This window comes from Lepisosteus platostomus, chromosome 7 (genome assembly GCF_059453375.1).
Source record: "Lepisosteus platostomus isolate fLepPlt1 chromosome 7, fLepPlt1.hap1, whole genome shotgun sequence".
Lineage (NCBI taxonomy): Eukaryota > Metazoa > Chordata > Actinopteri > Semionotiformes > Lepisosteidae > Lepisosteus > Lepisosteus platostomus.
Window position 1 is genome coordinate 2,248,723 of NC_142617.1, and position 25,256 is coordinate 2,273,978.

The following is a 25,256-nucleotide window of genomic DNA, read 5'->3' on the forward strand; positions in this document are numbered from 1 at the left end:
CTTTTTAAGGCTAGTGAAACTATGTCATTCCCACTCTTCTGTGTGTTTATTGTCCAATACCAACAGCCTTGTGAGAAGAAGAGAGTGGGGCTGGGTGATGTAGCAAGGTCTTACTGGATAGTTATAGTATAGTATAGGTGCTCAGCACATGATAAGTACATGGGATTTAACAAGAGTTAATGATTATATTTATTTTCATGGAACCACTCTTATGGTAATAATGTACCCTTCCATCAAGTGACTTGTCTGACTAATCCAGTCCCTATCTCTGCCAATTGTGCACTGCTGCCTTTGGAATCCCAATTACAGTTTACTCCAGGCTAAAATGTGTGACAGCTGGGCGTTATAGCTCAGCATGCACTCAGATGACTTCTGTTCAGGCTCCCATATTGTTGGGCTTCACTGACATGTAACACTGAATCTTAACCTTTAGTCCATCTGCAGGGGTGTTATAGTACTGTCCTGTTGAGAGTCACATAGTGAAAAAGTGACTTTGAATGAGTAAATAGAGAAGTGTAAATAACCTTGCCTGTTATTCAACTCACAAAAGCTCATGAATGATTCCTGTGGCGTCACCTGTGTCCAGTTTACTTTTGCCTCATTTTTCTTGTTTAGATTGAATTGACAACCTGGGGATAATGATCTATGATTAAACACCAATTATTTTGATTTCCCGCAGGACGTTTGAGAGCAGCACATGATGTAATATTCCCCAAACAGGGGGGAAACAATATAAAGCAGAGAAGAAAAGGTCATAGTTATGGTCGTAGCAGAACAAACGAAGATTTTAAAAGGTATGTGACAGTTGCAAATCCAGTCTTATTGAAAACTGACATTATGTGTGTGTTAAATTTTTAGACTATTCAGTATAATCTGCTACAGCTAAACGTGTTCTTGTATATTACAGAATATTTTTCTGTAATACAGCTTTTATATATAATAAAATTTGTATTTAGTGCAGAATTTCATAAATTTATATTCTAAGACCTTGGAATTAATATGACAGATATTATTGATTTAATTTACCAAAATACAAAATATTGCAATCCACAATAATACAATTAATTTAACTTAGTGATGCATGTCCCATACCACAAAAGCAGATTTTATGATAAAAGTAAGCAAGTAAGCAAGCTTGATAAAAGTAAGCTTTAAAAAGGATGTGTACTGTACTAGTTTAAAAACTCAAAAGAGAAGACAGAACAGAGAGTATGTCACACAGATGTAATAATTAACATTCAGATGTTGATTTTTCTGTTTGGTATTTGGATAACAGGAATGGGGAGGATGAAATGAGCAAAGTACGGCACGACAGATTAAAGGCATGAATTTAACTCCATGGAAGGAGTCAAAAAGGGTTTTCATAGTATTATAGTCAAAACCAAATAAAGTGCTTTACAAGCACATTAAAGTGAAATTAGCTTGTTTCTTTTCAGCACAGTACAAAATTTAGTTAAAAATTAGAGGTGCAATTTAATAAGATGTTAAAACACAACTCACAACACAGTCAAAGAACATGGCTTACTGCACCTCACTGCAAGAGATGTAGCTCAAATGAAAAAGCAAAATATGTTACGGTCAGATTTATTTAATACATGTATTTATTTTAATACACTGTATGTATTTTTTTCTAGGTGCCTTCAAAACAAGTAGAAGAAAATTAAGATGCAAAACTCAACCAACATGACAATGTTCTTTCTTACTGCATATGGCGACAATAGCAATATGAGATATTTGTATTTTACATCTACTTTGTTAGGCTTTCTTTTCATACTATTTGCAAATTTAGTCATCATAGCAGTCATCGCAAGTGACCACAAACTCCATGAACCCATGTACATTTTTATTTGTTGCTTGGCTCTGAATGGACTATATGGTAGCTGTGCATTTTATCCTAGCTGTATGGCAAATCTCCTGTCAGAAACACCAGCTATATCCAGAACTGGCTGTTTCATTCAAATATTTTGCCTTCACACATATGGATGCTTTGAATATTCAATTTTGGCTCTGATGGCATATGACAGATATTTATCCATATGTCACCCATTGATATATAACAGTATTATGACCCCATCAAAGATGGTTCAGTTTTTGGTTTTCGTGTTTATTTATCCTATCTGTTTTTTTTGTATACACATTTCTTTAACCATTCGATTGCCATTATGTGGATTTATCATTACTAAGGTGTTTTGTGACAACTGGTCAGTTGTCAGACTTTCATGTGTAGATGCCTCTGTTAATAATGTCTTTGGCCTATGTTTTATAGCAGTTGTCATGATTGCACCAATATTTGTCGTTTTGTACTCTTACATCAGGATCCTGGCAGTGTGCCTGAAAACTTCAAAGGAAGCTCGATCTAAAGCTTTAGAAACCTGCACCCCTCATTTACTGACTTTTGTGAACTACAACATTGCCGCTTTTTTTGAAGTTGTCCAACATCGTTTTGACCTAAGTAATACATCTCCTATTTCACGAATTATCATGTCAGTAGATTTTATTTTGTTGCCTCCTCTTTTAAATCCCATCATCTATGGTGTTAAAATGCAGGAAATCAGGAAAAGGATCAGAAGAACATTCTTTAGTACAAAACCAAATTGTGTTGAAGTGTAAATATAAGACAAAAATCTTTTTGTGCATCTCCACAAATTTATGTCCTGGCTCTTATACCCAGGTACAGTCAGGAGTACACTTCAATCCGACTGATCTAAACAAATTTTAGATCAGTCAAATTAAAATATTATATATTTAAATAATAACATATTATTAAAATATGTTGCCTTCACAGAGGATTAATCTTGGACATTTTTACTAGTAATGTGTTCTAGTTCTACAATATATAAATGTTCCTTTGAAGCTGACACTACTGTATGTCACCTTACTGTATATTTTTATCATATATAAAAAAAAAATCCAGGGGGTGTTTTTGAAAATGTTGAAATAAAAACTTGAATATACTGTACATAAATGTATTATTGCAAACCAATATTTTATATATTTTAATACCTATCTCACACAAGCAGATATCACTGTCCCACATTAAAATGAGTAAAATCCAAAACATTTATACAAAATAAAAATATTGTGTGAAATGCAAAATTTTAAATTGATGTCCTCCACTGCTTCTTATTGTAAGTGCTCTGGAAGGACTGTGCCAATTGAGCATTGCCACTTGAAGAAACCCTGTCTCACTGCCGCATGATCCAGCTTAAATGTCTGGCTGATGAGGTTCAGTCTGTGGTCTAAGCTAGATCATTTACTGGATAAGACAAACAGAAGCTTTATGATCTGTCAATTACATTAATAAGATGGGGTATGGTATCTGTTACTACTAAAACACTAATGATAAAAAAGTTAACATTTAAATTAAAGTTATTTGTGTTCAGCTAATTAATAACTTGTGTTTTAATTTCTTGGATCAAATGTTATTTATTTGCATGTAATTATTTGCATATACAGTACAGCTGTTCACAAAGCACTCTGGAGGTCCCTTTTTGCACATTTCCCATTTCCACCCAGAAATGAAACACCAAACACCCCTTTTACAACACTCCCGAACCTCCTTATAGTCTGGGTTAACTGCTGTTTCCTCTGACCATGTGAAACTGTACAAAACATCAATTCCATTTGTGTCTGCCGTTTCTTGTGTCAGAGACTAAGTAAGATTCGGATCCCTTAGAATGAGGTTAACTGGGGTTTAAACAAGCAGCAAAAAGAAACTTCTAGGTTACGTCTAGGACAGGAATTAACTGACTGGTGTAAACTCATAAACTTTGAAAAAAAACATGTGACAGATGGGATTTAATAAATGTTGTTTTGTACAGTATATACTCTTAACTTTTTTACTTAAAAAAATAGGAAAATACAAAGTTTTCCATGTCTTTCAATATGACTGAATCTTGCTTCGTCATTATGTTGACTCATTTGTATAATTTATTCTGGGATGGTCTGGGATGTCCCACAGACACGTATAAACTACAGTACATTTATAGGATAAAACATGAGGTGTAAAGGGAAAAACTATCCAATAAGTGCAGGTACTGTATGAGTCAGTTCTGCCTGAGAGAATATAATTTAACTAAAGTACCATACTATTTTTCACATTAATAAAGATTTTACTGTGGTCCTAATGTATTCACTACTATGTGCACTCAACAAAAGAATCTGTATATCAATGACACTTTAAATTCTGATATAGTGTTTACCATACCATGGTGTTCCTGTGTCACTTAGTGTTGCAAAGCAGTTGGAGATCTGTCAATTGATCCGGCCTTAGGCCCCAAAGGGACAGTCCCAGCTTTACTGTAACATTTTTTGTTTTGTTTGTTTCAAATGTCTGTACCTGAAATTGTTAAATTTAGCTCCAATTAACATCTTCACGCCTGGGAATCACTAGAATAGAGCAAACTAATAAATTCCCCAAGCAAGAGGATACAGTATTAAAATACACTGAGCATATCTGTGTGTTTCGCTCCTATGCGCATGAAATAAAAACTTCTTTTAACTTCTGAGACAGACTCCTGACTGTCTTTTAATGGGAAGCTGGGAACAATTTTTCCAACAGTAAATCACAGAAGAAGGTGGTATTGGCGGCACTATTCATGACAGGACTTTTCAGGTATGTAAGACATTTGCAATCAGGAGTGATGCTGAAAACAAACTATAGATCTGTAGAGATACTACATTAGTATAATAATGCACAGTGTATAATTATCATTACATATTTTTAATGTGATGTTTGAAAATCTATCTATAACTCTTTAAGATATATTGTATGTGCTATATACAGTACAGTTTAAACAAAGCTTGACATGGAACACAACAGGTATTCACATACAGTATTTACATTTTTATCCAATGTACTTCATGGTGTTAAGTGTTTAGGAGGATAATAAAATGAGCTCTAATTCTCTGTTCAATAGAGCTCCACAGCATTACTTTGGAAAATCCCACAGAACTAAATAGTAATGTACTTTACTAATATATTTTATATCCCCCTGTTAAAGGCTCTTATTGTTTTAGGCAGGAAGACCTAATGTCCAGAACAGAGAATGCCTAAATCATAAAAGATGTTTATTTTCTTTAAGGTGTATTAAAATCAGTAAGTTAAATTTAGTTTATTTAAGCTAATACATATCAAACGATGTCTGCATATTTTGTCTATACCCTTTTAAGTAAAATATATTGAAATGATCTGTGGTTTTGCAAACCAGAAAGCAACATTATAACTGCTGTGATTGACACACAGGGATACAGAGGAATGAAGACAGAGCTCCACGACCATGACTTCATCACCTATTAAATCTGAGGAGTTCACTCTCAGATCCGTCATCATTCATCATTCTTTGTTCTCTTAGATGATGACAATTTTATTATTCATAACAAATGCAACTTAGCGCTTCTACTAATAGAGTTTTTATTTGTCAGAAGTTTTCAAGAAAAAGTTTTCATGGCAATTTCCTATCCGAACATCCTTGTTTCAAATGCTTATGATCAGTGTATTAAATTCTAATACATCCCAGACATTGTGAGAAATGGCTTACGGCTACAACTGCTGTACTGCATGGAGACAATGAGGACCAACACACATGCTCTTCCAATATACCTCGCTGATACAGCCATGTGGTATTTTATACATACAGTAGTCTCTGTTATTTTCTTGCAGGTTTAATGGTGCCTGGAGAGGAGAGGCACATCTCACTGATGTCTCCTCCAACCTATAAGCACCTGGGGAGCTGCAAGAGTTATTGTTTCTGCCAGAGCTGACAATTCCATGACCAGCTGGTGCTCACGGAGCGCCGGCGAGAGAGGCCAGTTGTTTCTTGCAGCCTGAGGAGCTCAGTCAGCTGTGGCCAGCGACATCACCCTGAACCCATTATGTCTGAGCACTAGGGCTCATCAAGTATTCTGAAAGAACGCTTTCACTGATTGAACCTGAGAGTTTTGTGTGATCAGCTCTGAGGCCTAGCATAAGAAACTGCCAGTAGTGCAGAGGAGCTACAATTAGTATGTGCTGCCTATTGCATAATTTACTCTTAACAGATAAATACTAGTCTATCCTGCCTGAATAGAGAACTGTGCTAAAGACGTAACCCTACAGTAGATGAAAACTGTGGCTTGAGGGCAAATATTACAAATGTAATTATCATTCTCCTTTCCCCTGATTGCTTCAGACCGTAAACAAATCTAATGTATTTGATCAAATAAAATACTCAAGGCATACATATCAATCTAGGCAATACGTAAAACTTTAACAACTAAAAACTTTCTGTGTAAAAGTTACTTTATTAAGTGACTAGGTATTTGAGCTGTATATTTAATTATAACTAATAATTCATGTACTTGATTTTCTTGGCACATTAAAAAAGGGATACTTACAATGCAGAATTCAACCCTAGTGACAATGTTTATTTTTACTACTTATGAAGGCATAGGAAATTTTAGGTATTTGTATTTCACTGCCACACTGTTGGGTTATCTTCTGATATTTTTTTTAAATATTGTTCTTATATCAGTAATTATAAGAGAAAGAAAACTCCATGAACCCATGTATATATTCATTTGTAACTTGTCCCTGAATGGGCTGTATGGCAGCACAGCATTTTATCCTAATATCTTAACTAACCTCTTGTCAGAAACACCCTCCATATCTAGAGCTGGCTGTTTGACGCAGGTATTTTTCATGCACACATATGCATCCTTCGAATATTCGGTTTTGGCCCTGATGGCGTATGACCGATATTTGTCCATATGTCATCCACTTATGTACAACAGCATTATGACCCCGTCAAAGATAATTCAGCTTTTAGTGTTTGTATATATGTACCCCATTCTTATTATGCTTATACATCTAATTCTAACTATTCGGTTGCCTCTCTGTGGGTTTATAATAGAAAAAGTCTATTGTGATAACTGGTCAGTTGTCAGGTTATCATGTTCAGATGTGTCTATTAATAGTGCCTTCGGTTTGATTGTCATAAGTCTTCTTATATGTGTACCGTTTCTTGTTGTTTTGTACTCTTATGTCAGAATCTTGGCAGTGTGTTTGAAATCTTCAAAGGAAGCTCGTGCTAAAGCTCTACAGACCTGTACCCCTCATTTACTGAGCTTCACAAACTACAGCATTGCTGCATTTTTTGAAGTTATTCAGCATCGTGTTGATTTAACAAATGTGCCTCATATTTTACGAATTTTAGCATCTATAGATTGTGTTTTGCTTCCTCCTGTTTTAAATCCTATCATCTATGGAGTGAAATTGCAAGAGATAAGAAGGAGGACCATGAAAATGTTCTTTGGAAGAAAAGGAAATCATGTTGAGCCACCAGTGGGAATCAAACAGAAGGTCATGTGTATTTCACATATGAAGTGATAATAATTCACAAAAAGTAATTCAGTCATCAGATGCAGGCAGGGAGGTGGGAAAATATGTGTCTAGTGTACATTTTTGCACACTCTGAATAGTACACTTTTGGCTAGAAAATATGTTTAATTCTTGTGGTGTGTTGCAGCCATTATAAACCAGTAGACCAGATGGACAAGCACAGAGAAACGTCTTAGCCAGTTGAATCTAAGGGGAATTTCAGGGAGTCCAGATTGTGCAAACCCAGAGCAGCAATAAGCAAAATAACTAAATTTACCATCCCTGCTCTTATAGATAGTACCATGACCCATTCAATGACCAGGCAGACCTCATCCAAAGCGTGGTGTTTCATATAGCACAGTCATCATACTGGGGCATTGTCTTAGAAATTCTGGAGCAGAGGGGCAAGCACCTTACAACAGCATTCTGGTTGCTTAGAAATTTCACATTCCAGTAATGATCAAGCCTGAGATCAGGCTAGAAAGTGATACTTACTGGAGTCAGTGGTAATGCTGCTTCATACTGTTAATGGCTTTCCAATGGCCAGGTTTACCCTTCTGAAAGGATCATTACACAAATGTAATCTATAAATTGATTCCTACAAATTACTCCTTGGACTTGCTAATACATTCATGCTCCTGATGTGTCGCTTGCAAACACACTGCTCTGGACAGTTTCGACCACAGAATCATAAAGCATTCATCTTTTCTTTCAAGTACTACTATATATGTAGGTTGAAGTACTTCAAGTGGGTAGCTGCGTCAGCATGTGTAGGCTGCAAAGAAACAAGTAGTAGGTTTATCCCATGCTGAAAATATTTATTCAGCATGGAATAAACCTATTACTTGTTCTATTATATATGCATACAGCAGGTGTGTCTTTCAAACTGTAAACTGATTACTCAGGTATGCCAAATCTTAGTTTTCTTTTTTGCAGATATATTTAATCTAAGGAGCCAATTTATAACTACATGTATTGTATATGAGTTAATACACCTTTTAATTTATAAAAACATATCTAAGAATTTTATATTAGCTGTGCCCAACACTGGAAAACTGGAAAAAGGTTTCTTAGTAGATAACTTTCCAACTACAGCATAGTCTTGAATAAATATTAATAAGGTCTAATAAGATATCTAAAATACCTGCTAAAGCACACCGCATGAGCTAAATTTGGAACTCCTGTGGTAGACTGTATTTTACCACGTATAGTGTCAGGCATCATTGAAGATCTGGAATGATGATCTACTATACTATCCAGAGGTAATCCCTGTCTCTTCTATACTCCCTTGGGTTAGAGGCAGCCAGGTCCAATCACAACCTAGTCTTTCTAACAGGTACTGGAGAGTAATAAGCAAATGTATTTCTGCTATTATATGAGAGGAGCTAAAATTACATTTTACATGACATTTACCTTCAATAAAAAGCTTTTCACGGAATGAAACTGAGAGGTTTTGTTTATTTGAATGTCATTTTTACATACTTCATGCTTATATAAGTTTTCAACATATTCCTGAAACCTGAAGCCACACACCTGAACAAGGCTCCACGGCTGAAACGTAGTGTTTTCTTTCTTCTCTTTTCAGCCTGGAATAAACCTATTATTACTTGTCCATTTTTATCCTGTCGATACAAGAGAAGATCTTGTCTGCTCAGCACCCCTAACTCATTCCTCATGGAGACAAGGGTGATCCTCTCAGCATTGTCTTAATCGGCAGGCCCATATATTTATATATGTTTATATTATATATAATATATATCTAAAATATATATTAAATATTTTAGAAACACAATGAAATACAATGATATGCATGTCTTTCAATACAATCAGCAACTGTTTCCTCTCTTTTTTCTTCCCCAAGTGGACTTCTCAGCTCAGCTGCAGGCAGACTAACAGTGCTTTTCTCAGTATAAACCCTATTGCATGAATTAGCCATTAGAAGTGATATTTGAATAGAATTAAAAGGCAAGTGTGCAGAAATACCACCAATAGTATAACATTGAGAATATAAAAAAGATGATCTAATACAATTACCATGATGTGTCTCCACAAAGATCAAGGTTTTAAGGTACATTTACTGTGCTGTGCACACTTTACCATAGAATCACAATAGTTTAGTATACTATCCTGTAAATTCTAGAGCATGTTCACTATCAATATATTATATATATTAATATAACAGTCCAAAGACAAAGCCCACTTGCAATTGCTACATTTTTTTTTAATTTTGAATGCCTGCACCTGAAATGGCTGGAATAAACTCAAATTAACATCTTCACACATGGGAATCATTAGACTAGAACAAACCCATCAGTTCCCTAAGGGCAAGGATACAGCATAAAGCACAGAAGTCAGCGTATTCTCCATTACTACAGACCCTCCCTGAGCCACGGACAAAGAGAGTTCTGAGGTATGTATGACAACAGTTCTCGAATAGTGTTGAATATGAAATAGTTATTAAATAATTTAATATGGTAATAGATAGCTTATGATTATCATTATTATAGTTTTCATCAAAAAACTTAAAGTGAAATGTAATCCTTGAAAATGTTGTTTAAGATAGCCAATCCTAAATCTGGCGTTTGAAAGAAAGCACAATATAAAACATTGCAGTAATTTATATTATTTCAGCAGGCTTCGTGTTACAAAATATTAAGAGGACTACAAGAGTAATACAGGGGTTTTACATTTCTGTTCAGTACATCTCTAGGGCATCACTGGGGATTTTGTTACAGAATTAGTTAGTATCCCATCTTCATATCATATTTTGTATATTTCTCTTTTTCATTAAAGCTGCAGAAAATTCTCATAACCAGGAGAACATGTCCTAAACTAAGAAAATGTTTATTGTCACAGTTCTAAAATATATTAGAACATATGAAATATTTACATGTTTTCGAATGTTTTAACTTCAATCATTTAAATTAAATGATTACATTAAAATTATGTTGCTAATTAGAATTATCAGCTGTGATAAACACTGAAAATGTACAAGACTGATTTAGAGACATACTGTACTGTAGCTGCCTGTACTCAGAACAGGGCTGTGAAAGCACTCCGACAGAAGGAACTTCATCACCATAACACGATTACCTGCATAACAACACTGAGAAGTCCTCTCTCACAACTTTGTCTTTGTCTGCTCCTTTGGCTTGCTTCTCAGAGATGATCATTGAAGAGAGTGTTTTTCCCAGTAAATAATGAATAACTAGCTTAATCAAATTCCAAGCCCTCCACATAGGAAGCCCTAGCTGTTGCAAGAAATGGCTTAAGGCTACAACTGCTGTACTGCATGGAGAGAATGAGGACTCAACACATGCTCCTCCAATATGCCTCCCTGTTAGAGCTCTGAGTTATTTGATAAGTACAGTAGCTGTTCCAACAATGCCTGAGGGGAGAGCAGCACTAAATGGAGTAGTGATGCAGCTCTCACTGATGCTTCTGTAATCTGAGTCCTGTGCCACAACATACCATAACAAAGGAAACCAGTCTACTGTATAAACCATATCAACATTCTAAGTGATTCAAACAGGTTAAAATGAGTATTTGTTGTGTGTTACAAAAATAACTCTTATTAGTAAATAAAAGAGTAGCATTATTGTATGCCTCACACTCTAGCTATAAGAAACAAGTGTCTACATTATTATTATTATTATTATTGCTTACACTTATATAGCGCTTTTCTGGACACTCCACTCAAAGCGCTTTACAGGTAATGGGGACTCCCCTCCACCACCACCAATGTGTAGCATCCACCTGGATGATGCGACGGCAGCCATAGTGCGCCAGAACGCTCACCACACATCAGCTATCAGTGGGGAGGAGAGCAGAGAGTAATGTAGCCAATTCATAGAGGGGGAGTATTAGGAGGCCATGATTGGTAAGGGCCAATTGGAAATTTGGCCAGGACACCGGGGTTACACCCCTACTCTTTTCGAGAAGCGCCCTGGGATTTTTAATGACCACAGAGAGTCAGGACCTCGGTTTTACGTCTCATCCGAAGGACGGCACCTGTTTACAGTATAGTGTCCCCATCACTATACTGGGGCATTAGGACCCACATGGACCACAGGGTGAGCACCCCCTGCTGGCCCCACTAACACCTCTTCCAGCAGCAACCTTAGTTTTTCCCAGGAGGTCTCCCATCCAGGTACTGACCAGGCTCACACCTGCTTAGCTTCAGTGGGTTGCCAGTTGTGAGTTGCAGGGTGATATGGCTGCTGGCTAATACATGCATATTAAAACTGTGACTTGACAACTAGCATCTGAAATATATTTACCCCTCTCCTTTCACTACCTTGTTTCTGAGAGATAATAACACTTGACTTTGTTTTGTGAAATACAATACAGTATACAATGCTTATCAAAGTATGCTCTTTGCTTAAAAATGATTTAAAATGTAAACACTCATAACTACACTACATTTGTGGTTTGTTTTTCAGAAAGCATGCTTTTAAATGGAAGAAAGAAATAGTTTTAGTGAAGGAATTCTCATATGAAATAAAAACTCTACAGTGAAGGTATTGGAATCTTTTAAGATACTGTGTTTGAGGTTTTTTAAAGATAATTGCTTATAAAAATAATAATAAAACAACTCATAAATATTTAATAATTTGTTTCCAATGTGCTTTCAGAAAATCAAGAAGACACCATGCAGAATTTAACCCCTGTGACAGTATTCCTTTTCACCGCTTATGAAGCCAAAGGCAATATTAAGTATTTGTATTTCACGTTAACCTTGTTGACTTATATTTTGATTGTCTTTGTAAATACAGTTCTCATAACAACAATTGCTAGAGAAAGAAAACTCCATGAACCCATGTATATATTTATTTGTAACTTGTCCCTGAATGGGGTGTATGGTAGCACAGCATTTTATCCCAATATCTTGGCTAACCTCTTGTCAGAAACCCCCTCCATATCTAGAACTGGCTGCTTGACTCAGATATTTTGCACACATACATATGGATCATTTGAATATTCGATTTTGGCCCTGATGGCGTATGATCGATATGTGTCTATATGTCATCCATTGAGGTATAATTGCATTATGACCCCATCAGTAGTGACTCAGCTTATAGTGTTTGTATATATGTACCCCATTTTTATTATGTTGATACATCTTGTTCTAACGGTTCGGTTGCCTCTCTGTGGGTTTATAATAGAAAAAGTGTACTGTGATAACTGGTCAGTTGTCAGGCTGGCATGTTCAGATGTGTCTGTTAATAATATTTTTGGTCTCCTGGTCACGGGACTTCTGATGGGTGTTCCAGTCGCTGTGATCTTCTACTCTTATGTCAGAATCCTGGCAGTGTGTCTGAGATCTACAAAGGAAGCTCGTGCTAAAGCTCTACAGACCTGTACCCCTCATTTGTTGAGCTTCACAAACTACAGCATTGCCACGTTTTTTGAAGTTCTTCAACATCGGTTTGAACTTAGTACTATACCCCATGTGGTTCGTATTATGATGTCAATAAATCCAGTTCTACTTCCTCCTCTTTTAAATCCTATCATCTATGGAGTTAAATTACAGGAGATAAGACAAAGGACCATGAAAATGTTCTATATAATAAAAGCATATTATATGGAAGCATAGAAATAGATAGATTGCACGCATATTCAGATTGTTGAATTTAATATTTTGTGGAATATCTTTGGTAGAAATTTACTCACTTAATTGGTGCAATAGATGCCCAATTTACTTGTGAATTTGCTCAAGCTTTTTTGGCTTGCTTGGAAATCACTTATGAGCAACAGTTCAAATTCTTTCCAAAGATTCAACACTTTTACTTGGCCACTGAAGGAGGTGCTCTTTCTTAATTTTAGGCTAACATTCTCCCGTTTAAACATACATTTTTGTTCCAGGTTTACATACATTTTTGTTCCAGGTTTTTGTTCCAGGTTTACATTAAAGCAGGTTTTTTCCTAAAATTTGTCAATATCTTGCTACATGTTCCCATCAGTCTTGACAAGCTTATCACAGCTATATAACAGCATTATAACAAAATGCTACCACCCCCATATTTTATAGCCAGGATGATTTGACTAGTGGTGCACTAGTTTGGATTTGGATATGTTGTGATTCTTTATATTTACACCAAATATCTTCAGTTATGTTTGCTTTTCTCCTTAGGTACCTGGTTGTAAACACCATATGCGATTGTGGGTGTTGCTTCTTTCATTTGCATACAAGCCTCCTTTGTGGAGTGACTGGGACATTGGTGGCCCATGATCTTTACTCACATTTCAGCCTCTGCAGTCTGTACCACTCTAAGATGCTGCTGGCCTCATGGTGGTGTCCCTCACCAGATTCCTCCTTGCCTGGCTGCTCAGGTGGTGTCCAGGCATCTTGCACCTCTGAATATCTTCCACTACTATTTCACCGTGCTCTAACAAATGTTAATGGTCTTGGGCATTGGTTCTGTACCCTGACTTGCTTTGAAAGCTCCTGTGTCAAAAGAGATCAGTCTTTCCACGTACTTCACTACCTGACCAAGGAATCTCACAGAAACAATTTTAAAAGCTGGAGAATGACTATTATTTCATACAGGTACATTAAACTAATTATGAGACTCATTAAGTCTAATTTTGCCCATCTAAATTCATTCATGTTTTCCACAGTGTCTGATTTAAATGCTGATGCAATCTGGAATTTTTATTTTATTTTCGTTATTTATTTATTTTTTGCTTTGAAAGTGAGAAGTCATTTATGCATATACAGTAACTCATATTACTTACCACTTCTAAGATTACTGACTGCCTGTTTAGAAGTAAATGAACATGTATGGTGCAAATGCAAATACAGCAAAAAAATATATTATTAATCACATTTCAGGTTCTAATTCCTGTGTTGCACAGTACAAATGATTTAATGTCAGTCATTTGTCTGAAGGTTTTAAAGTTTTACTATTACATCACCATGTTCTGATACCCTATTCTCTAAATTCTGGTATTAAACTAAATTTTCTGGTTAATGTTACAAGTCAGATAGGGATGTACATCGACATGCCAGGTCCCAAAGACACAACCCTATCTCCACAGATAGGGTTCGTTAGAATTGTAAGATCAAACTCTAATTAACATCTTCACGCATGGGATTAATTAGAAATTGCAGAAAAAAAAACATTAATTCCCCAAGCATGAAGATACAGTATAAAACAGAGAAGAAGGTAGCATTTTCTTTAGGCCCATTCTGAGTCACTGTGCATGACTGACATTTTCAGGTATGTATGACAACAGCAATCAGTAATGGTATTATTGGTAAATTATATAAGATGTTAAAACAGCTATATTGTAATTTATTGTCTATGTGTATAATTACTTATATAACAAATAATTAATTCCTTATTAAAGTTATTTTTTGGCTTTCCAAATGAATTGGAATATTTTAATTTGGAATTACTGTATCTTGCATTCTTCATGTTGAAAAATATTAGCAAAATTCAGAATATCAATGTCCAAATTTGTCAGAATTTTAATGTCCATTCAATTCAGCTCCACTGGGTGATAATTAGTAATGCAAGTTGATGTCATGTTTCCTATTCTTCTGTTAAAGACTCTTATGATTTAGGCAGTGAAACCGCATAACCATAACAGAGCTGGATCTAAGCAAGGAAGTTTGTCTTTTATTTTTCTTCTTCATTGTGGTAAAGAATATTAAATGTTTTCTGCAATCTTTGCATTGCAGTATTTTAAAATAACCTGTGGTTTTGCTAATCAGAAAGCCATACAGAAGTAAGTGTGATCAGACTGAAAACATACTGCTTCATTCAGAGACACAGATGCCTGCAGTAGGGCTATGAAGACATGCAGGCAGATCTCCAACACCATGATATGACCAAATAACATTAGAGTCAGGACTTTGCCTTTTTTTCAAGCTCTTCCACTTCTTATTCTGAGGTGATCATTCCTAACCTGAGAGGCTACACAGTAAAATTGGAAATAGGTTGAAATGCCTTTAATGCATGGAGAGAATGAAGACAAACGTGACTTCCTCCAATGTGCTTCCTTGTCAGAGTCATATGGTATTTGACATGTTGCTGACCCCACAGTTCCTGATATAAGAATTGGTGATGCTTGGAAGAGTGATGCCTGTCTCACTGGTGTCATTTCATCCCAGTGGGTTCCTAACCCACTAAAGTTTCACAAGTCATTGTTTCACTAACATCTAAAAGTTGCCCTTTCGCACAATGACAATGCTCTGCTCATTGGGTCCTGCAGCTTGAAGAATCTCAGTCACGCTTTGGTAGTGACATGACCTTGAAACAGGATTATATAGGCCCTAGAGCCCATTGTGCAGTTTGAGAGAGCTCTTTCACTGGCTGAGCTACCAACAATAAGAATCTTGCAACCACTCAAATTGCTGTGCCGTGTATTGCGTATTTTACGGAGATAAAAAAATATGCCTCACTAGTGAACTGTAATAGACAAGAAAAAAACTGTTACATTAAGACATACTGTACATTATATAACAAATTGATTTATCAGTCTGCTTTCTCCTATTTGTTGCATCCTGACAATTACACTGTGCTGTTTAAAATTTGCAAGACATGCATATCAATTGATCAATATGTTTAATATTAACAACACAAAGTATCCTGTAAATACTTTAAAAGTAAAGTGGGTATTTAAATGTAATAGTCAAAAAACAATTTACCTTGACATTTTGTAGAAATAAAATTATATTGAGCATATATATTATTTTACAATAATGCATGTATAATATTCTTTCATTTACAGTTGTATTGCAAATATAGTACATGCTAATATGAATAGTTAAAAAGCAATATAAACACAAATGTTTTGTAAATTGTTTTCCAGGTGCCACAAGAAATTACAGAATACATCAACAATGAATAATTCAACCCCAGTGACTATGTTTCTTTTTAATAGTTATGAAGCTAGTGGAAGTATTAGGTATTTGTATTTTGCTGCCACCCTATTCAGCTATCTTTTAATCGTCATTTCAAATACTGTTATTATAACAGTAATTGCGAGGGAGAAAAGGCTCCATGAGCCCATGTACATATTTATTTGTAACTTGACCTTGAATGGGGTATATGGAAGCACAGCATTTTATCCTAACTGTTTAGCAAATCTCTTGTCAGAAACCCCCTCCATATCTAGAATTGGCTGCTTAATTCAGGTATTTTTCATGCACACTTATGCATCCTTTGAATATTCAGTTTTGGCTCTGATGGCGTATGACCGATATGTGTCTATATGTCTTCCATTGAGATACAACAGCATTATAACCCCATTAAAAGTGACTCAGCTTTTAATGTTTGTATATATGTATCCCATTTGTATTATACTTATACATTTAATTCTAACAATTCGGTTGCCTCTCTGTGGGTTTATAATAGAAAAAGTGTACTGTGATAACTGGTCTGTTGTCAGGCTGGCATGCTCAGATGTGTCTGTTAATAGTGCCTTCGGCCTGCTTGTGACGGTTATTGTTATGTGTCTTCCGGTAACTGTCATCATCTACTCCTATATCAGAATCCTGGCAGTGTGTCTGAGATCTACAAAGGAAGCTCGTGCTAAAGCTCTACAGACCTGTACCCCTCATTTACTGAGCTTCACAAACTACTGCATCGCCACATTTTTTGAAGTTCTTCAACACCGTGTTGATTTAACGAATGTGCCCTATATTTTGAGAGTTTTAGCATCTATAGATTGTGTTTTTTTCCCTCCTATTTTAAACCCCATTATCTATGGAGTTAAATTACAAGAGATAAGAAAAGCAACCATTAAAATTCTATTTAGAAGAAAAAACAATTCAGTTTCTGTGAGAAATAAAGAGAAAATCTTGAGTCTTTCAAATACTTAAAAATACAAAAATACAGTGGGGAAACTTTCACCCTTCAGATTTTTTACGTTTGTGCTAGAGAAATGTTTGAACACTAAACCTTAGGCCTGTCTTACATACCTGTGTTGTGTCCATTTGATGTTAACTTTCTTAATAATTCTTTTTATTCCTTGTCTACATATAACATCATCCTTTTATAATGATCCTAAAGTATTTTATAAACAGAGGGAACACACTACATCCAAAACTAAAGCACATCTCACTCCTACTAAATAACTATATTCTTATTGTGTTCTTGAAACCAAGACACTGGAAAAAACCTTGAATCTCTGAAAGGAGATATTCAAATTGCAATAAGGCTGACTGGTAAAGGTTTTGTTACTGTAGGTGCTTATTGATTGGTAAGTACTAGGGCAGCCACAATGACAGTGATGCGTGCTTTTTACATTGTTGTGTTTCAATCAAAGATTCCAGCTTTCAGTACTGCACCACCTTAACTGGATATTGACTAAATAGGCTTTGGAATTATACTATTTACTTGCATTTATATAGCATTTTTTATCCCATGTTATCCCAGTGTTTTAAATATGGGAGGGAACCCATCCACTGACCCACCAGTGAAGTGCAGCATGCATCTTGGTAATGCACAACAGCCTTATTACAAAGCTGATCAGGAGGGAAAGTAAGAAACTGCTCTTCCAGGTGAATTTTGGGGACACTTTCAAGGAGGCATATTGTACAAATCCAGAGTGGCATGACCAGGAACTTGGTTTAACACTCGGAATTTTTATGAACAGTGTCATTCTTTCATGTTTTATTGTGTATTTAATGTATGATTATTATTGTATAACAGGATGTTAAATAAAAATGAAAACAAATATTTTTTTACAAATTGTAGCAATGCATTTGTGTCAATCAACATTTATTTGTATGTACGTACAACAGCTCACATGGAGCTGGTTTCAATCCATGTTTGAAATCTAGATCTCTGTTTCCCATAATCTCCCGACAGTCTCTAATACCATAAAAGGTGATCCTAAACAGACCTTCAGGTCAGGGTTAGTCCACTCTCCTACCCAACAAGATCTTGTCAAAGGCAACATTAAGTATTTGGATTTCACGTTAACCTTGTTGACTTATAATTTGATTGTCTTTGTAAATACAGTTCTTATAACAACAATTGCTAGAGAAAGATAACTCCATTAACCCATGTACATATTTATTTGTAATTTATCCCTGAATGCGGTATATGGTAGCACAGCATTTTATCCCAATATCTTAGCTAACCTTTTGTCAGAAACCCCCTCCATATCTAGAACTGGCTGCTTGACTCAGATATTTTTTATATGCACATATGGATAATTTGAATATTCCGTTTTTGGCCCTGATGACGTACAGTACGATCGATATGTGTCTATACGTCATCCACTGAGGTATAATTACTGTATATTATGACCCCATCAGTAGTGACTCAGCTTATAGTGTTTGTATATACAGTATGTACCCCATTTTTATTATAGTAGCTCAGGTGGGCAGCTGCGTCAGCATGCGTAGGCTGTAAAGGAACAAGTAATTGGTTTATTCCAGGCTGAAAAGAGAAGAAAGAAAACACTACATTTTGGCCGTGGAGCCTTCTTCAGGTGTGAAGAAGCCTGAAGCCACACACCTGAACAAGGCTCCATGGCTGAAACGTAGTGTTTTCTTTCTTCTCTTTTCAGCCTGGAATAAACCTATTATTACTTGTCCATTTTTATCCTGTCGATACAACAGAAGATCTTGTCTGCTCAGCACTCCTAACTCATTCCTCATGGAGACAAGGGTGACCCTCTCAGCCTTGTCCTCATGGGCAGGCCCATATATTTATATATATTTATATGATATATAATATATATATATAAAATATATATTAAATATTTTAGAAACACAATGAAATACAATGATATGCGTGTCTTTCAATACAATCAGCCACTGTTTCCTCTCTTTTTTCTTCCCCAAGTGGACTTCTCAGCTCAGCTGCAGGCAGACTAACAGTGCTTTTCTCAGTATAAACCCTATTGCATGAATTAGCCATTAGAAGTGATATTTGAATAGAATTAAAAGGCAAGTGAATGGAAATACCACCAACAGTATAACTTTGAGAATATAAAAAAGATGATCTAATACAATTACCATGATGTGTCTCCACAAAGATCAAGGTTTTAAGGTACATTTACTGTGCTGTGCACACTTTACCATAGAATCACAATAGTTTAGTATACTATCCTGTCAATTCTAGAGCATGTTCACTATCAGTATACTGTATATATTAATATAACAGTCCAAAGACAAAGCCCACTTGAAACTGCAACATTTTTTTTTTAAAATTTTGAATGCCTGCACCTGAAATGGCTGCAATAAACTCCAATTAACACACATTCACATGGGAATCATTAGAATAGAACAAACTCATCAGTTCCGTAAGGGCAAGGATACAGCATAAAGCACAGAAGTCAGCGTATTCTCCATTACTACAGACCCTCCCTGAGCCACGGACAAAGAGAGTTCTGAGGTATGTAGTACAACAGTTGTTGAACAGTGTTACATATGAAATAGTTATTAAATAATTTGATATGGCTATAGATAGCTTATGATTATCATTATTATATTTTTCATCAAAAAACTTAAAATGAAATGTTTAAGATAGCTAATCCTTAATTTTGTGTTTGAAACAAAGCACAATATAAAACACTGCAGTCATTTATATTATATCAGCAGGCTTCGTGTTACAAAATATTAAGAGGACTACAAGAGTAACCCAGGGGTTTTACATTTCTGTTCACTAGGGCATCACTGAGGATTTTGTTACATAATTAGTTAGTATCCCATGTTCATATCATATTTTATATTTCTCTATTAAGGGGTCTTTTTCATTAAAGCTGCAAAAAAATCAGGAGAACAGCTCCTAAACTAAGAAAATGTTTATTGTCACAGTTCTAAAATATGTTAGAATATATGAAATATTTACATGTTTTTGAATGTTTTAGCTTCAATCATTTAAATTAAATGATTACATTAAAATGATGTTGCTAATTAGAATTATCAGCTGGGATAAACACCGAAAATGTACAAGACTGATTTAGAGACATAGCTGCCTGTACTCAGAACAGGGCTGTGAAAGCAGAGAAGTCCTCTCTCACAACTTTGTCTTTGTCTGCTCCTTTGGCTTGCTTCTCAGAGATGATCATTGAAGAGATCATATCAAATGTATAATTCTTAGTGATTCAAACAGGTTAAAATGAGTATTTGCTGTACAGTATGTTACAAAAAATCACTCTTATTAGTAAATAAAAGAGTAGCATTATTGTATGCCTCACACTCTAGCTATAAGAAACAAAAGTGTCTACATGCATATTAAAACTGTGACTTTTCTAACTCCTTCTCCTTTCACTACCTTGTTTCTGAGAGATAATAACATTTGACGGTGCTTTGTTAAATACAATACAGTATGCAATGCTTATCAAAGTATGCTCTTTGCTTAAAAATGATTTAAAATGTAAACACTCATAACTACACTACATTCGTGGTTTGTTTTTCAGAAAGCATGCTTTTAAATGGAAGAAAGAAATAGTTTTAGTGAAGGAATCCTCATATGGAATAAAAACTCTACAGTGAAGGTACTGGAACCTTTTATGATACTGTGTATGTTTTTTATAAGATAATTGCTTATAAAAATAATAATAAAACAACTCATAAATATTTAATAATTTGTTTCCAATGTGCTTTCAGAAAATCAAGAAGACACCATGCAGAATTTAACCCCTGTGACAGTATTCCTTTTCACTGCTTATGAAGCCAAAGGCAATATTAAGTATTTGTATTTCACGTTAACCTTGTTGACTTATATTTTGATTGTCTTTGTAAATACAGTTCTTATAACAACAATTGCTAGAGAAAGAAAACTCCATGAACCCATGTATATATTTATTTGTAATTTGTCCCTGAATGGGGTGTATGGCAGCACAGCATTTTATCCTATTGTCTTGGCTAACCTCTTGTCAGAAGCACCCTCCATATCTAGAACTGGCTGCTTGACTCAGATATTTTTCATACATACATGTGCATCATTTGAATATTCGATTTTGGCCCTGATGGCGTACGATCGATATGTGTCTATATGTCATCCATTGAGGTATAATTGCATTATGACCCCATCAGTAGTGACTCAGCTTATACTGTTTGTATATATGTACCCCATTTTTATTATGTTGATACATCTTGTTCTAACGGTTCGGTTGCCTCTCTGTGGGTTTATAATAGAAAAAGTGTACTGTGATAACTGGTCAGTTGTCAGGCTGGCATGTTCAGATGTGTCTGTTAATAATATTTTTGGTCTCCTGGTCACGGGACTTCTGATGGGTGTTCCAGTCGCTGTGATCTTCTACTCTTATGTCAGAATCCTGGCAGTGTGTCTGAGATCTACAAAGGAAGCTCGTGCTAAAGCTCTACAGACCTGTACCCCTCATTTGCTGAGCTTCACAAACTACAGCATTGCCACGTTTTTTGAAGTTCTTCAACATCGTTTTGAATTTAGTAATATACCCCATGTGGTTCGTATTATGATGTCAATAAATCCAGTTCTACTTCCTCCTCTTTTAAATCCTATCATCTATGGAGTTAAATTACAGGAGATAAGACAAAGGACCATGAAAATGTTCTATAGAAGAAAAACAAATTATATTGGAGAATCTATGGGAAATAAGCAGAAACCCATTTGTATTTCAAGTATGAAGTAAAAACATTTTTGTAAAATTTTAAAAAAGAATTAAAGTCCATAACTCGCTAGTTGGTTGTGGTGCAGTGATGACACCTTGGCTCTTCAGACTTCGTATACTGTATATTTAAAAATGAGCTGGGAAATCTGTTCTGTCCCTTTTGTCGTTCATTGTTCTATTTTGGTGGAACTAAATATTATATAATGTAATACCATCATTGTACAGGTATGAATAAAGTGCCTTTTTTATCTTCATATTTTTACAATTAATTTAGTTCAATGTCTTTTAGACTGTTTTCATTTAAATCTGTTGTTTCAAGCAGAATATCTTTGTAATGCTGTCTTGTTTATGTCTATCTTTTCCCATTCTAGTTTTCATAAACTTTCTTTCATGTTCTTGTCTTTTGGCCGTGACATCAAAGAATCCTTGCTGGCATGCGACTTCAAAACTATAGAAATCCATTTTAAAAACATCAATAAATGATCCCTAACATGTCGTTTGTTTACAATGTGTATTGTTTTTTTAATTAAATTTGCAGTTTCCGGGAAGCATGATAATTTAACATGTGTATCATTATCCTGTTTCTTCTTTTGCAGTTCAATGACTGAGTAAAAACACATATATTATACAGTATGCTGACTTCTTAATTAAGTATCCATGGTGATATGTTTGGGTCAGTTGTTAACGGTGGGTTTTTAAGTGACTGCACATGCGAGAGTACAGACACTGCCACTTGAAAACAGTGTCTCCTGAACTGCACAAGGGACCCGGCGCGCTTCTGCCATCTTCTCCTGTGGACAATCGTATCTGGGACCGCAGGTCTTCCATTCAATGAGCTCTCATGCAATATCTCTGCTGGAATGCAACTGAATTAAGAGTAAAAATCCATTGAAATGGAAATGTGTCACAAATATTAAGATTTTTTCCACTAATCTTCCATTTCTAGACATCACCTTCTCCATTAACTACCCCCGACTCTGTAGTTACAAGTACTGAGACAAACATGAAGCGAAAGGTGAAGCTCAGATCATCGCATTGGACTGTGGTGGCGAGTGCGTGGAAACTCTGACAGATACATCCTGGATGAGATGCCAGTCCACCTCTGGGCAGACACACAAGACACAAACATGGATATGCACACACTCATACCAGCACCAGACTTCCCAGAAACCAATTCACCCAACAGTATGTTTTTGGACTGTGGGTGGAATCTGAAGCCCCCAGAAGAAACCCACACGGAAATGGGGAGAACATACAAACTCCTTCCAGATAACACCCCAGATCCCGATTTGAACACAGCGACTCAGCACTGCAAGGCAACAATGCTAACCACTGCGGCAATGTGCCACTCACAATAGCATATGTCAAATACAGTAAATATAAGTTTAATCTTGAAGTATTCGAAATGAACTTTCTTATGTTGCAGAGGGACATGAGTTTAATTAAGAAAAATCAGTTTCATTGTCATTTTACTTTCAGTATTTGTCCCACACGGAGAAATGACATAAGGGCTGTGTAAATTATAACACAGTACGTATTGATTTGCCATGGTGTACCTGTGACATATAGTTTTACAAGGGAGCTGCATGCCAGGCTCCTGAGACTGCCTAATCTATACTATGGCAGATAACCCTTGTATCTCAAAGTATTACTCGAAACTGGAAAACTCCAGTTACCTTTCACACATGGGAGTTGTTACAGCAGAACAAATCCATCCATTCCCTACAGATGAGGATAGAGCATAAAACTCAGTGGAAAGTGGTATCTTCTTTAGAACAGACTCATCCTGGATCACTGCTCATGATAAGAATTTTAAGGTATGTACTGAGAGCAGAAATCAGAGGTGATACTCTTGGTAAATTAGATTAAATATTCAATCAGGTTATATAGTAATGTAAAGTCTATAATTATTATTTGTTGTATTTCACTTTTAAAACTTTACTTTTTCCTAACCAGTGCTTACCCCTTTAAAATAACTTGTAATGCTTAATTATGTTTGAAATAAAGTAGAATAATGGTATTTACAGGATATGTTCTGTTTTTTATATGTACTATATTTTTACATACTTCTTGTTGTAAGAGCCTAGGAATATAAAAAATACCTGGAGTTTTTAATGTCTGTTCAACACAGCTCAAGGTCATCTCCAGGGAAATTCTTTCACTAATAATTAGTTATAACATTTTAACATTGTTTCCTTTTCCCATATTAACAGCGCTACTCATTTAGATAGTGAATTGTCTTAATGAGAACAGATATAGGACATAAACTAAGAAGGTGTTCAGTTTTTATGTCACAGTGCAAGGAGATATTTTTTTCTTATTAAAAAAAAAGGGTGGTGTGGTGGCTCTGTGGCTCAGGATCTGTGCCTGTGACTGGAAGGTTGCTGGTTCAAATCCCACACCTGCCAGAGGAATCCTACTCTGTTGGGCCCCTGGGCAAGGCCCTTAACCCCAACTGCTCCAGGGGTGCTGTACAATGGCTGACCCTGCGCTCTGACCCCCAGCTTCTCTCTGACTGTGTGTCTCATGGAGAGCAAGCTGGGGTATGCAAAAAGACAAATTCCTAATGCAAGAAATTGTATATGGCCAATAAAATGATCTTATCTATATTAAAATATATGTGAATCTGATGTATGTCAGCTATAAACTTTCTATTAAAGGCTAAATTGTGTTTGAACTTAAGTGGAATAAGGAACACGGCAGGTATTTACAGGATATGTTCTGTGTACTTTTTACATTGTTTGCATTGTAATGGTCTAGGAGAACAATAAACACGTGGAGTTTTAAATCTCTGTTCAGCTCCAGGTTGTCACTGGGGAAATTCTCTCACCAATATTTAGTTATGAAATTTAACATTGTGTTTATTGTTCCCATGTTAACAGTTCTTCTCCTTTAGACAGGGAATTCTCCTAATGAGGACAGAGCAGGACGTTATCTAAGAAGGTATTCAGTTTTGATGTCTCAGTGCAAGGAGATATTAAAATATACGGTATGTGAATTTGAAGTATGTCAGCTTTAAATGTCCTATTAAAACACATTACAATGACATGACTTTTTGTTAATTAGAAAGTGGTACAGTAGCAGCTGTGAAAAAGACATTTCTAAAATAATTCAGAGACACGGTGGCATGCACATAGATAAAATATATAAACATGTCAATGTTGGAAATACAGAAAAATACAGAACTAAAGCAGGTACAGTACTTTCTCTATAAAAGGTTTTCAGAAAGTATTGAAACCCAATGGAATTTTTTTTTACTGTTTTAGAAAGTTTTAAACTAGTATGTTTACTATGATTGTTAATATAACTTCTAATGTTGAAATGCTTAAAAGCAGTA

At 35.6% G+C, this 25,256-nt stretch overlaps 5 protein-coding genes across 5 annotated transcripts; all 5 read left to right on the top strand.

The window, feature by feature from the left end:
- Positions 1-643: 643 nt before the first annotated feature.
- LOC148657831 (olfactory receptor 52E8-like) lies at positions 644-2,642 on the top strand. The gene is made up of 2 exons (XM_088641880.1): positions 644-794; positions 1,635-2,642. The coding sequence occupies exon 2, from the start codon at positions 1,666-1,668 to the stop codon at positions 2,608-2,610; it is 945 nt and encodes a 314-aa protein (XP_088498006.1). The 5' UTR covers positions 644-794; positions 1,635-1,665; the 3' UTR covers positions 2,611-2,642.
- Positions 2,643-6,376: 3,734 nt separating this feature from the next.
- LOC148657832 (olfactory receptor 52E8-like) lies at positions 6,377-7,766 on the top strand. Its single transcript, XM_088641881.1, has one exon. It carries the CDS (start codon positions 6,377-6,379, stop codon positions 7,364-7,366), a length of 990 nt encoding a protein of 329 aa, XP_088498007.1. The 3' UTR covers positions 7,367-7,766.
- Positions 7,767-12,008: 4,242 nt separating this feature from the next.
- On the top strand, positions 12,009-12,953 carry LOC148657833 (olfactory receptor 52Z1-like). The gene has a single exon (XM_088638281.1). It carries the CDS (start codon positions 12,009-12,011, stop codon positions 12,951-12,953), a length of 945 nt encoding a protein of 314 aa, XP_088494407.1.
- Positions 12,954-16,208: 3,255 nt separating this feature from the next.
- On the top strand, positions 16,209-17,189 carry LOC148657834 (olfactory receptor 52E8-like). Its single transcript, XM_088638282.1, has one exon. The coding sequence runs from the start codon at positions 16,209-16,211 to the stop codon at positions 17,187-17,189; it is 981 nt and encodes a 326-aa protein (XP_088494408.1).
- A 3,761-nt stretch (positions 17,190-20,950) lies between these two features.
- LOC148657835 (olfactory receptor 52Z1-like) lies at positions 20,951-21,940 on the top strand. The gene has a single exon (XM_088638283.1). The coding sequence runs from the start codon at positions 20,951-20,953 to the stop codon at positions 21,938-21,940; it is 990 nt and encodes a 329-aa protein (XP_088494409.1).
- Positions 21,941-25,256: the final 3,316 nt, after the last annotated feature.